The 14,128-nt window shown below is 42.6% G+C and overlaps 1 protein-coding gene across 3 annotated transcripts in view; it reads left to right on the forward strand.

The window, feature by feature from the left end:
- The window catches only part of rps6ka5 (ribosomal protein S6 kinase, polypeptide 5), a 36,466-nt gene that overhangs the window by 2,784 nt on the left and 19,554 nt on the right, over positions 1-14,128 (forward strand). Inside the window, exons 2-8 of one of the 3 annotated variants that reach the window (XM_036954582.1) lie at positions 5,377-5,448; positions 5,619-5,837; positions 6,181-6,296; positions 6,658-6,759; positions 10,320-10,403; positions 10,700-10,803; positions 12,310-12,460. In XM_036954582.1, coding sequence (XP_036810477.1) covers positions 5,377-5,448; positions 5,619-5,837; positions 6,181-6,296; positions 6,658-6,759; positions 10,320-10,403; positions 10,700-10,803; positions 12,310-12,460 — 848 coding nt within the window. Of the gene's footprint in view, positions 1-5,376; positions 5,449-5,618; positions 5,838-6,180; positions 6,297-6,625; positions 6,760-10,319; positions 10,404-10,699; positions 10,804-12,309; positions 12,461-14,128 lie in introns of those variants that run through there. The other 2 variants (XM_036954583.1, XM_036954584.1) reach the window with 2 other exon arrangements.

The raw sequence follows: 14,128 nt of genomic DNA on the forward strand, positions 1-14,128 counted from the left end.
ACCGTGCAGGACGTTTAGCATTTGCCAGAGAACACCAAGATTGGCAAATTCGCCACTGGCGCCCTGTGCTCTTCATTGATGAAAGCAGGTTCACACTGAGCACATGTGAGAGTCTGGAGACGCCGTGGAGAACGTTCTGCTGCCTGCAACATCCTCCAGCATGACCGGTTTGGTGGTGGGTCAGTCATGGTGTGGGGTGGCATTTCTTTGGGGGGCCGCACAGCCCTCCGTGTGCTCGCCAGAGGTAGCCTGACTACCATTAGGTACCGAGATGAGATCCTCAGACCCCTTGTGAGACATATGCTGGTGCGGTTGGCCCTGGGTTCCTCCTAATGCAAGACAATGCTAGACCTCATGTGGCTGGAGTGTGTCAGCAGTTCCTGCAAGAGGAAGGCATTGATGCTATGGACTGGCCCGCCCGTTCCCCAGACCTGAATCCAATTGAGCACATCTGGGACATCATGTCTCGCTCCATCCACCAACAGACTGTCCAGGAGTTGGCAGATGCTTTAGTCCAGGTCTGGAAGGAGATACCTCAGGAGACCATCCGCCACCTCATCAGGAGCATGCCCAGGCTTTGTAGGGAGGCACGTGGAGGCCACACACACTACTGAGCCTCATTTCGACTTGTTTTAAGGACATTACATCAAAGTTGGATCAGCCTGTAGTGTGGTTTTCCACTTTAATTTTGAGTGTGACTCCAAATCCAGACCTCCATGGGTTGATATTTGATTTCCATTGATCATTTTTGTGTGATTTTGTTGTCAGCACATTCAACTATGTAAAGAAAAAATTATTTAATAAGAATATTTCGTTCATTCAGATCTAGGATGTGTTATTTTAGTGTTCCCTTTATTTTTTTGAGCAGTGTATAATATGCCCCTGTTCTTGATTAGACAGTTTGGTTGATTCTGATGCCATAGCCAGCTGTAAAACACAGAAACAAGTTGTCATGCAGGAAGCCAGGCAGTGGTGTGAAGTACTTAAGTAGTACTTTAAATAATTTTTATTTAAGTGTTTTTTTTGGGGGGGGGTTACCTGTACTAGATTTACTATTTTATATTTTTGACAACTTTTACTTCACTAGATTCCTAAAGAAATAAATTTTCGCTGACACCCAAAAGTACTCGTTACATTTTGAATGCTGAGCAGGACAGGAAAATTGTCTAATTCACACACCTATCAAGAGAACATCCCTACGGCCTCTGATCTGGCAGACTCACTAAACAGTGTGAGCGTTGGAGCTTGCCACTGGCTATCCGTAAATATAAGAAACAAGAACATGGGGCTGTCTGGTTTGCTTAGTATAAGGAATTTGAAGTCATTTATATTATAGTATATTTTAGCGATTGCAATTACTTTCGATACTTAAGTATTTTTTTAAACTAAATACTTTCAGCCTTTTACTCAGTGACTTTTACTTAAGTCATTTTCTATTAAATTAAGGTATCATTACTTTTACTTAAGTATGACAATTGGGTACTTTTTACACCACTGAGGCCAGGAACAATAAATAAAGTGGGTCTTTAAAAACAGGGGTCATGAAGAGAGAGAAATAAATTGGATGGCTGAAAATAGTCTGGTTTTCGCTCAAGGCTCTGTCTGTTCTGCTTTAGATAGGAGGGACTGCTGTAGTGCAGGCTATTTATTATCCTATTTTGTTACAATGTGCCGTGTCCTTGTATGTTGTTTTTAAACATTAGGTTTTAATGGGTGAAGTTGCATAACGTTTGCTCTCTTCTCACTCGGGGCATTTCCATGTGAAAAAAAGCCCCATGAGCACTGTTGTTATTCGGAGCACATCAAATTTGGTATAAAATGAAGGCGAAAAGTCTATATTCTTGTAAACTTAAGGCATATATGGGTGATTCCACGCCAGTGAGAGCAGAAAATATTTTTGGGTGTCTCTGATTTTTATGTCAATTCTCTCACAGAAATATAACTGTGAGGATGGACATGCATTTTTACATTTATATTACAAACCGTATATATTTTTATTGTTATAAAAGTGGCCATTTTAGACCCTTTGTAGACCTATACACGCCGCCTCTAAGACCTTGCACCTCTCTGATTCAGAGGGGTTGGGTTAAATGCGGAAAAGATGTCAGTTGAATGCATTCAGTTGTGCAACTGACTAGGTATCCCCCTTTCCCTTATGATCCATGAACCGTTCATGTCATTACAGGCCTACTCCTTATAGTGTGCTCTAACTTGGAGTATGTTTAGGTTCTGAAATTCACATTTATTCAACATTATGAATATCTCAACTACCCTTTTTGATTTAGTTCATTTTTAGACATGTTTTTTTGAAACAATATACTGTTTAAACATCAGATTTCCAGAGTGGACTCTCTGGTACTTTTAGTGATATGACCGACCCATTTTATACATAAACATTGACGGGTCAACTCATTATTAACCAATCACATTTCTCCTTTTAGGATTGCATATTCATCAAATCACCAGCAGAGGGAGTTCCCTTTGAATCCATTTACCATTCACTGTGCTTGTGGTCACAACATTTATCAGAACTTCAGAATTACTGGAGTCCACTGGAAATGTTATGTACTTGTAGATTATATTGTTCCAAACGATGTCTGAAACTGAACAAAATCAAAAAAGGGTATTTTGAGATTTCATTCTTTTTTTTTTGTTTAATAAATTAATGTGAAAATGATATGGACAGTACCAGTCAAGTTTGGACACACCTACTCATCTTTATTTTCACTACTTTCTACATTGTAGATTAATAGTGAAGATGTCAAAACTATGAAATAACATACATGGAATCATGTAGTAACCAAGAAAGTGTTAAACAAATCAAAATATATTTTTGAGATTCTTCAAAGTAGAATACTGTTACTGTATGATTCCATATGTGTTATTTCATCGATTTTGATGTCCACTATTATTCTACAATGTAGAAAATAGTGCAAATAAAGAAAAACCCTTGAATGAGGTAGGTGTGTCCAAACCTATGACTGGAACTGTATGTCCCATCACAATTCGATCTCTCGGAGATCTACGGGACAGTTCCTTTGACTTCATGCTATAGTTTCTGCTCTGACATGCACTGTCAACTGTGTTGCCATTCTATAGACAGAAGGCTTTCTAAGTCATGTCCAAACAATTGAATTGGCCACAGTCTAGGTGGACTCCAGTCAAGTTGTAGTGACATCTCAAGAATATCCGATCGAAGGAATTTGGATTCACCTGAGCTCAGTTTGTAGTGTCATGGCAAAGGGGTGTGAATATTTATGTCAATTAAATGTTTCTGTATTTCATTTTCAATACATTTGCAAAAATTTCCAAACACGTTTTAACTTTTTTCCTGATAGGGTATTGTGTGTAGATGGGTGAGAAAACAAATCAATTGAATCCATTTTGTTTTCAGGGTGTAACACAACAAAATGTGGGATAAGTAAAGGGTTATGAATACTTTCTGAACCGCACTGTCGAGAGCTAGTGCTGTTAGTTCGTTGTTCTCACATCACTTGTCATGCGTGCTGCCGTAGCTCTCCTTTCACTCACTCGCTCACTCAGCTGCCTGAAGCGGTCTCTCAGAACACACAGACCCCTCAGGCCCTCTACCTCCCTCCCTACCACTCACTTGGCAACAGCCTGTCTCACTGCCTGGTGGTCAGCAGCAGCAGGTAACAGTGGTGGTTCAGTGTTGGTCTCCCGCGTAGCATGCGAGTATTGTCAGGTTTGATTACAGGCCAATGTGTACATCCTTTGGCGTCAGGTAGCCTCGAGGTTAGAGCTTTGGGCCAGTAACCGAAAGGTCGCTGGTTCGAATAATGATGCTAACGAGGTAACAAAATCTGCCGCTGTGCCCTTGAGCTTGAGCAAGGCACTTAACCATAATCGCTCTACGGGTACTGTACAGTGGTGGCCCTGCAGGTATCTCAGGGGCCGTTGGGATATGAAACAACACATTTCCATTACACACTTGTGTGTAACAGGACAAATATAAGCACCCCCCAAAATTATTATAATAAAAAAAAAAGATATAGGTTTTGGCCGGAGAACCGCAGACATAGCAACCCTGGGGGCTGTGCGCACTGAAACTTGAAGTGCCGAATGATTTGTTTTTAGAAGCCCACAGCACAGGCATAGAAGTCGGTCGAAGTTACCCGAAAGTGTTTCTAAATCCCTGATGGGGAAAAATGAATGGTGGAGAAACGATTGGAACCATTTCCCTGTTTGACCGCTAGGTTTCATGGGTATTAATGACACCTCCCCTGTGGTGCTCTATGCCGTTTTACTTTCTGCATCATCTCGCTGAGTCCACCTTTTTAATGTCAATCCCTGGTATGATCGGACCTCTGAGGTGGCCACTTTGATGTGGACAAAACTGCCCCAGTTCATCATAATATGAAGAAAAGTTGGCATAAGTGACTAGTTAGTATTTACCAGATCCTGCATATGATGAGCCTCCAGGCCTACTTACGAAGCAGCTCGATAGCCTTTGGCTTTGAGGCGGGGGTCTGGCTGGAAAGAATACCCAATCCACTCAAAAATTATTAATTAACAGTGAAATGGGACTGGGCTGTAACTGGATGCCCGGCTGGGCTGTCAGTCATTAGGTGTTATGCAGTCAGAACCTCTATCTCCATGTTGTCAGTGGCAGACAGCCTGACATGCATTGCTCTGGGGCTTCCAGCCAGCCAGTCAATCAGTGAGTGTCTACCAGAGGTGGTGACTGTGAGAGTGCGACAATGGAATTGATATACACATTGTGAAATAGTGAACTCTCTTTTTGTGTTGCACTTACGCAGTGAGTGAGTGAGCGAGCGAGCAAAGACTCTCTGTGTATCTCTGTCTTGCCTGTAAGACAGCAGGAATGTGTTTGCTACAATAGACAGGCACGTCTTGAAATGAGCATGCCCGTTCTGCTCTGCGTGCTTAGAGACGTGCACACAGATGTGCGTGCACGCCAGCATAACACACGCAAGCGTTCCCCATGCTACCCGACATCAAACATCGTTTACAAGGCTACTAGCACACCCTCAAACTCAGATTACCTTCACTCTTGCTTGCGTACCTGCTATGCTCTCTTCTCCTTCTCACGCATGCCATGCATGCACACATGTCAGCCGAGGCTTAGCCTAGATATTCTACCCTTAACAGCTGCTCACTCTGCTTTCAGAGTTGTTTGTGTTCACTCCAGTGACACACATTAGGCTACCGCGATTTGGATAACAACATTGAATAATGCAGAAGTCATCAGTTTCGGCATTGAGAGACATTATTAAAAATGTCTTTTTTCCCCCCGATCCAGGCCAATGTTCTAGGCCTGGTGTGTATTGTTAAGCATTCATGGTACTTTCTTGTTTGTAAGCTAAGGCTCTTACCATCTTTGTCTTTCCACAGCCAACCTGACCGGCCACATAGAGCGGGTGGGCATCGAGAACTTTGAGCTGCTAAAGGTGCTGGGAACTGGAGGTGAGTGACAGGTCTAAAAGCCAATCCAGTGCTGGAAATTTTGTCACTGTTTTTGAGAAGGTGCATTCATTTTATCTCGCACCATCCGGTGCTCCAGGTGAGCTACGCGCTGAATGCTTTTGGCTGCAGAGTTTAAAAAAAAAAACATGTTTTTCTTTCTTCTCTCTCAGCCTATGGCAAGGTGTTCCTAGTGCGCAAAGTGAGCGGTCACAATGCAGGGCAACTATACGCCATGAAGGTGTTGAAGAAGGCCACAATAATACAGAAGGCCAAGACAGCAGAGCACACACGCACAGAGAGACAGGTTCTGGAACACATCAGGCAGTCACCGTTCCTCGTTACCCTCCACTACGCCTTCCAGACGGACACCAAGCTGCACCTCATTCTAGGTCTGGGTTGCTCTCTCTTTCTGTCTCTCTCTCTCTGCCCCTTTCTCCTCTTCTTTCTCTTCTCGTTCTATCCCTCTCGTTCTGTCTTTTACACAAAGTTGTCATTTTACAAGGAAGACATGAGTATGAAGTATATGAAGTATGAATATCGAGTAGCAGAATGCAAGATTGTTGCGAAAGAAATTCAGCGTTTTCTGTGAGACTTTTCACCTGTCTTACGGTGAACTGAACTGACCCGTTGAATTCTGGAACTATACCGGCAATGTTGAAATGTAACGTCACGGAGTTAAGACGAATTGGCTCGTCCATACCCGTTTCATTGTTGTTATTGTTATTATGACAGATTATGTGAACGGTGGGGAGCTCTTCACACACCTGGTGCAGAGGGTTCGGTTCAAGGAGCAGGAGGTAGCTTTGTACAGTGGAGAGATGGTGCTGGCACTGGAGCACCTCCACCAGGTGAGTGTGGGTACTAGACCTACACTTCATTGTTTTGTCATTCCTGAACTTCATTAAGGTGCAATAGCTTTGGAGCTGTAGCCTAAATGCAGCTACAAACGTTTGCCGTTTCCTCAATCATTCATCACGCGTGTGTTATCACAACTGTCATACTTTCAGGTCCGCTTTCCCGGACACAGATTAAGCGTAGTCCTGGACTTAAAAAGCTATTTTCACTGGAGATTCTCCATGCTTTTTAGTCCAGGACTACGCTTAATCTGTGTCCGGGGGAACCGCCCCTGAAATACTTTCTGGATGAATTGCTGGCTGCTGATTCTACATTGTCATAGTCGAGCCTTGTAATGGCCTGACTGTTTTCTAGCTGGGGATAGTCTACAGAGACCTGAAGCTGGAGAACATCCTCATGGACTCCAGCGGGCACATAGTGCTCACAGACTTTGGCCTGAGCAAAGAGTTTGATGAGGTATGTATTACAGATGTTTGGCGCAACGGGGCCTACCCCAAACATCAATGTGAACGTTAAGACACAAAGGAGAGTTGTGCTTTTTAAAAAATGGTTAGACTGCTTACAGTATTAGGGTGCATTCACACTCGCGACGCATCCCTCGCAGAGTCAATGGATGAGTAGGGCCGGGCAATGTACTGTATTTGACTATACCGGTATTGATGCGCGGACCGGTTTGGGGAATTGCCAGGGATCTCGCAATACGATATTATCACGGTACTTAGGCGCCGATACGATGTGTATTTGCGATTCCATACTGTGATTTTCTTGCGATTCAATGTTCTAAAACTATTGCTTACCCATATCTCTGTTGCAGAGGGACAAGAGGGAGCCATGACTAAACAAGTTCTGATCAGTCATGGAAAGAGAAGGGCTATGGGCGGAGTTAGAAAGTTGGCTGTCTGAAGTATTAGAATGTAAATGTACTTTTAATCCATCTGTCTACATATTTCAAGATATGGCAAATGAGTGTGCAGTGAGATACCCGATGGGTTGGCCGATACTTTTCTCGTCAATCGCCTTGAAAAAAGATAGGCTTGAACTGGGAAATCAACCAACACTCAATCGTTAACACAATGGAAAGGTCAAATGCTTTGTTATCTAAATGTTGGAATGTGTGTGGGTGACAGAGAGAAACAAAATGGCTGCTGTTTGAGGCAATGTGGTGGAGAGTGATGAGGGTGCTGGAGTTGGGGGGTGTGTGAGCTTGTGTGCGTTTCTATGCTGGCGTTTCTATGTATTTTTTTTGGATTGAAAAAAGTATAGAAATGCTGAAAACAAATTTGCTCCCTATTTATAAAGAGGATGGAGGACAAACTATGAAGGAAAAATACTGAAGTTTTGGTGCAGGTACAGCCAACTAGCGTGAAGATAATATTGCGATACTGTCAAAATGATATGAAATATCGTCAAACATAATATCCCTATGTAACTATGGATTTTTTATTTTTTTTCCTTCCCATGACTAGTTTTCACTTTACCTTCTATAACAGTATTTCAATGTTTTGGTATGTTAAGTGTGACACGCAACTATGGCGCGTGTAATGTCCACTTTTATAGTTTACTCCCGTTTGTTACTTGGTAGTCCTCTCTCTCTCCTCCCTCTTACCACACCAAGCCCTGCCTGCCCCCTGTCACTCCAAAGAGATCAGTTGTTGTTGCTCGACCATGGAGTCACGAGCTCTTCACTTCCCCTTCACTCTGCCGCCTGCAGAGTCAGACGCAACACGATGTTGGTGACAGCAATGCTGCTTCCAAACCGTGCATTGATTAATTACACTGTTAGTTTGTGTATCTGACTGTCTGCAAGCAGCTAGTGTTTCTTAGCAAGTTTTGGCTAAAATCAATGATGTTCTCCATGAATGCTAATCACTAGTTAGCTAGCTAAATGTAATCAGTCAGACCAAACGTAGCTACACTGTAGCTAATATACAGCCTGTAACCAGTTCTGGTGTATGCTTGGATCACTATGTTGCTTGTGCAATGGTATCTTCGAAATCAGAGGGGAATAAGCGAAGCATGAATATGTTAGCTAGCTAGCTACATAAAGTAAGAGAATACACATGTAATGTAACATCGTATATGGTCCCCTAGGAAACACTGACCAACACTTTGGATCCTACCCTGTCACAATAATTCCTCTCTGGCTTATTTATTTGGTGTCATGTCAAACAACGATGTATTCAACATGCTGCCCAATGTTAGACTGACTTGAGCCCATTTTAATTACATAATGAGCCTGTTTATAACTGCGTAATCAGCTTATTAGTAGTAAGTAATAACTTGTTATCGGTTAGGATGTTGGCGCTTTTGTGTGTTATTGCAGTGTCCAGGGGAAGGAAGTACAGAAAGTTTCTGTCTGTCCAGACATGCTTTTCTGTATATTAATATTTCTAAGGAAGTAGGTAAAAGGCAACCGTCAAGTCTCAGTTCCTGACAAGCTAGGCTAGTCTCTGTGGAAATAGGGCAAGGAGAGATGTGGAACTTAACATCTCAAGGTTGAGGTGAGGACAACAGTTAAAGAGAGACTGAACCGCTGAGAGGGGGCCCATAGGGGTCCACCTAACAACACTCCAACTGAAGCCCCCGCCCACCCCCGCCCACAAAGGTTTCGGGCTCAGTCTGGGCCACGACAATACCATGAGGAGCGGACTCGGTTCCTGCCCAGTAACAGAGAATGTTTATCTTAGACTCCACCAAGAAGAAGACTCCACCTATGTGCTTGTGTGTCTTGTATGTTGTGTTGTGCAGCTGCGACATCCTGTCTGGCGTAATAAATCGAGTTTGAGCTTCCTTTGGGGTCCGTCTGGATTTGTAATAGAACTTAGAACCGAATGCCACTTTTTTTTCCCCCAACTATTGAATTACATTAATCATTATATTTCCATGCTTTCAACAGTTCACCAATAAACTACTTTAGACCTAGATTGTGTTGCCCAGATCTACCATGTAGCCCTACGTGACAGTGTGGATATGTTAAAAGTGCAGGAAATGCAGATGTTGATGAATTGATTTGGGTTGGATTGAACAGTATAAAACAATTGGAATGGTGAATGCCCCACAAACATTATATTTTCTACGTTGCCACCCTAGGGTCCTGAATATTTAGAACTTTTATTATTAAAAAAAAAAAAATCATACTGTCATACCGTAAAAAATATATTGTGATATGATACTGTGACCATATCGCCCAGCCCTATGGCGGAGTATGCGCTATGTGTGTTTTGAAGCCGTGTTTGGAGTGAGTTGTTTAACGCAATTTAAGCTCATGCTACCTGACAATCCTACCTTCTAACACGCCTTACTTTGAGTCGTCTCCGTCATTTTACGCTGTGTTGCTCCGTGTGAATGCACCCTTGGTAAAAAGTTATGCAAAGCCAAGCCCCTTGACAGCCATGTCTTCTCTCTTTACTTATGGATGAGTATTTATGCTAGCACAGACACCAGGCCACCCAGTATCTGCATGTTTATGTCTGTCTGGATGTTTTGAGGCAGTGGTTCTGATTTATGTCCAGCCCACTTGAGAAGATGTTTTGCAGCCAGTTGTTATGCAGTGTCCCCCCCCCCCCCCCCCCCAAATAGCACCCTGTTCCCTATGTAGTGCACTACTTTTGTCCAGGGCCCATTACTTTCTTGTCAAACATAATGCACCATATAAGGAATATGGTGCCATTTGGGACACACCAATTCTTTATGATCATTTTTGGCAGTCTATACACATTCTGTGTGATGGTTATGTTGTGTGTATATATGTGATGGTTATGTAGTGTAAATAACCTCTGTATGAGCATCATTATAAGAGCATAGTTAGATGTCCCGTTCTGTGGTGCTTGGTAGGTCTTTCTTCACAACAGTGACTTATTTTCTACCTGAACTGATCAAATGTGTCCTAGTTCCACGCATCCTTCCTGTCAATCCTAGTGTGTCTGCAAAAATGCCAGTGATTAGAGAACAAGAGATGGAGAGGAAAAATCTCATCTTGCTATGTTATTTCAATGTTTCGACTGTTTGTTCCCCAGTTGGAGAGGGCTTACTCTGTCTGTGGCACCATTGAGTACATGGCCCCAGAGATCGCAGCGGGAGGAGAGGCTGGACATGACATGGTAAATGATCATTAAGAACGTGTTTTTCTACCTGTTCTACTGTTCCTGACCCAAATGCACATGGTACACAGGTAATCATAGGTCTAGCTCACTAATAACTGGGTGTAGTCTGCTGCACACCTGTAAGAGCTGCCCTCCGGTGTCTGGTGTGGTTCCAAGCTGCCTACACAACACGTCAACGGTGTCGGCAGCCTGGAACGCCACCTTTTGCCACATGGTAATGTATATCATGAGCTTGTATATACTCTTAATAATACAAACTTTATTCATCCATGGAAAATCTACCCGTGTTCCAGGCAGTAGACTGGTGGAGCCTTGGGGTATTGATGTATGAACTTATGACAGGCGGATCACCATTCACCGTCGATGGAGATGACAACTCTCACACAGATATCGCCAAGTAAGCATTCCCCTAGATCTATCTCCTAACAGTGGTCACCAACCGGGTCGATCTCCAAGGCATTCCTTGTCGACATTTCTGGTAAACGCTGTTGGTGGTAGGTGCACTAGATCCCGCAGGTCTAGCGCTGGGAAGGCAAAGTGTTTCCGTTTTGAACCAATTCATGTGTCTGAAGGTGGAACTCCACCTACCTGGCAGACCCAGAGAACAAATCAAGTGCACCTATAGGCCTACCGCTGGCCAATCGGATAGCTCAGATCACCATTTCTGCAGTTTCCGAGAGCCATAGACTGTAAAAAGAAGCTTCGAGCGCACAGCAAAGTTGATATTGTGATATTTAAAAACGTTTTAAACAATGAATAAAGCGACACAATGACTACAGCAAGGAGCTGCTGTTTTTATGACTTAAGTTAATGTTTCAGTTGTTACACAGCACTGTCAACACTTTGTTCAACCCATTTGTTTATAAGCTGTAAAATGTGCGTTCTCCCTACTTTCACTCACGCTACAACCACCACTGCAGCAGCAGCAAGGAATGAGTATAGCAAAGTGTTTCGATAAGCTCGCAATTTCATTATTAGTTGCACCTCTTTTTTAATATTGAGGTATATTTCACTTTCTTTGGTCGTAGGAGTAACAACATTATTTGGTGCACGAGGCAGTGAGACTTAAGATTCACCATCCCCTTTTCCCAGCGGAGCGATGTTGATTCCGGTGAGAGGCATCCGAAATGCAGTAATACTATATTGGGCATATTGCATAAACTTCATTGCTACAGAACTGTTTTTAATAGGTTAATGTTGCGTAGGCTTTTCTTTTTTTAAGTCATGTTTGTAAAAAATAAAAACATCTTATCGGTAGATCTCAGCTTGCATTTTGACTCGGTGATCTTAACTCAAAGGTTGGTGACCACTGTCATATCTCCTAACCCCAGGAAGAGTAGCTGCTGCATGAGCATTAGCTAATGGGGATCCTAATCAACTCAACTACACATCCATTTGATTTCCTGGTTCTCTGGAAAACAAAAATATGTTTCACTTGTCCAATAAGTAGTTGGTACCCAGCCAATCCGTGTCTGTCTAATCAAGTTGGGCTGATCAAGGGGAAAAAATATGAATTTATTCTTCTATATCTGGCCTCTCATTGTGTAAAACTTTCTGAATTGTTTTCCATATCTCTCTCTCTGGACTGTCTGTCAACCACTTTGGAAATGTGTTTTCATTCATGTTTTCATGTTATTCTCTGGAATCAAATACACTTCTTGTTACTGTATGTTAGTCAGGGGTATTCAAATCTGATCCTGGAGGCCCAGAGTACTGCTGGTTTTCTGTTCTACCTGGTGTCTCCGGTCTAATTCAGTCCCTGATTACAGAGGGAAAATAAAAAATCAGCAGTGGAACTGGCTTCAAGGTCCAGAGTTGAATTTGTCTGATGTACAGTATGAATTATAATTTTTTACAAATAAAACCAAAATCCTATCCAACCATGACCTCTGTCACCTGTCAGGAGGATCTCAAAGAAGGACCCTCCGTTCCCCAAAGACATGGGCCCTCTGGCCAAAGACCTCATCCAGGGCCTCCTCATCAAAGACCCAAAGAAGAGACTGGGCTCTGGGCCTGACGGAGCAGAAAACGTTAAGAAACATCCATTCTACCAGGTAGGAGAGCGTGGCAACCCCTTAACTTCGTACCAGCGCTATTTCCATAGGCTGGCCGGAGATGCTGTATAGCCAACTCCTATGGTCATTGTCATTACTAATGACAAAAGTAGTTAGCTATACAGCACAAACAGATCTGAGACCTGGTTAGCATCTCCTTGCTAACATATTGAGAAAGATCTACGCAAATGTATCTAATGTAAAAAGGGAAAAAAATATACAGTACCAGTCAAGTTTGGACACCTACTCATTTTAAGGGTTTTTCTTTATTTTTACTATTTTCTACTTTTTAGAATAATAGTGAAGACATCAAAACTATGAAATAACACATGGAATCATGTAGTAACCAAAAAGTGTTAAACAAATAAAAATATATTTTAGATTTGAGATTCTTCCAAGTAGCCACCCTTTGCCTTGATGACCACTTTGCACACTCTTGGCATTCTCTCAACCAGCTTCACCTGGAATGCTTTTCCAACAGTCTTAAATGAGTTCCCACATATGCTGAGCACTTGTTGGCTGCTTTCTCTTCACTCTGGTCTAACTCATCCCAAACCATCTCAATTGGGTTGAGGTCAGGTGATATTGGAGGCCAGGTAATTGCATGCGGTACTCCATCACTCTCGTCCTTGGTCAAATAGCCCTTACACAGCCTGGAGGTGTGTTTTGGGTCATTGTCCTGTTGAAAAATAAATGATAGTCCCACTAAGTGCAAACGAGATGGGATGGTGTATCGCTGCAGAATGCTGTGGTAGCCATGCTGATTAAGTGTGCCTAAAATTCTATATAAATCAGTGTCACCAGCAAAGCACCGTAACACCACCACCTCCATGCTTCACGGTGGAAACCGCACATGTGGAAATCTTCCGTTCACCTACTCTGCATCTCACCAAGATGCGGCGGTTGGAACCATAAATCTCAAATTTGTACAGATTTCCACCGGTCTAATGGTCCATTGCTCGTGTTTCTTGGCCCAAGCAACTATCTTCTTATTGGTGTCCTTTAGTAGTGGTTTCTTTACAGCAATTCAACCATGAAGGCCTGATTCACGCAGTTTCCTCTGAACAGTTGATGTTGAGATGTGTCTGTTACTTGAACTCTGAAGCATTTATTTGGGCTACAATTTCTGAAGCTGGTAAATCTAGTGAACTTATCCTCTGCAGCAGAGGTAACTCTGGGTCTTCCTTTCCTGTGGTGGTCCTCATGAGAGCCAGTTTCATCATAGCGCTTGATGGTTTTTGTGACTGCACTTGAAGAAACATTAACGTTCTTGAAATGTACTGTATTGACTGACCTTAATGCCTTAAAGTAATGATGGACTGTCGTTTCTCTTTGCTTATTTGAGCTGTTCTTGTCATAAAATGGACTTGGTCTTTTACCAAATAGGGCTATCTTCTGTATACCACCCCTACCTTGTCACAACACAACTGATTGGCTTAAACACATTAAGGAAAGACATTCCACAAATTTAACAAGGCACACCTGTTAATTGAAATGCAGTCCAGGTGACTACCTCATGAAGCTGGTTGAGAGAATGCCAAGAGTGTGCAAAGCTGTCATCAAGGCAAAGGGTGGCTACTTTGAAGAATATTAAATATATTTTGATTCAACACTTTTTTTTTGGTTCTACATTATTCCATATGTATTATTTAGTTCAATGTAGAAACT

This window comes from Oncorhynchus mykiss, chromosome 19 (assembly GCF_013265735.2).
Source record: "Oncorhynchus mykiss isolate Arlee chromosome 19, USDA_OmykA_1.1, whole genome shotgun sequence".
NCBI classification, from domain to species: Eukaryota; Metazoa; Chordata; class Actinopteri; order Salmoniformes; family Salmonidae; genus Oncorhynchus; species Oncorhynchus mykiss.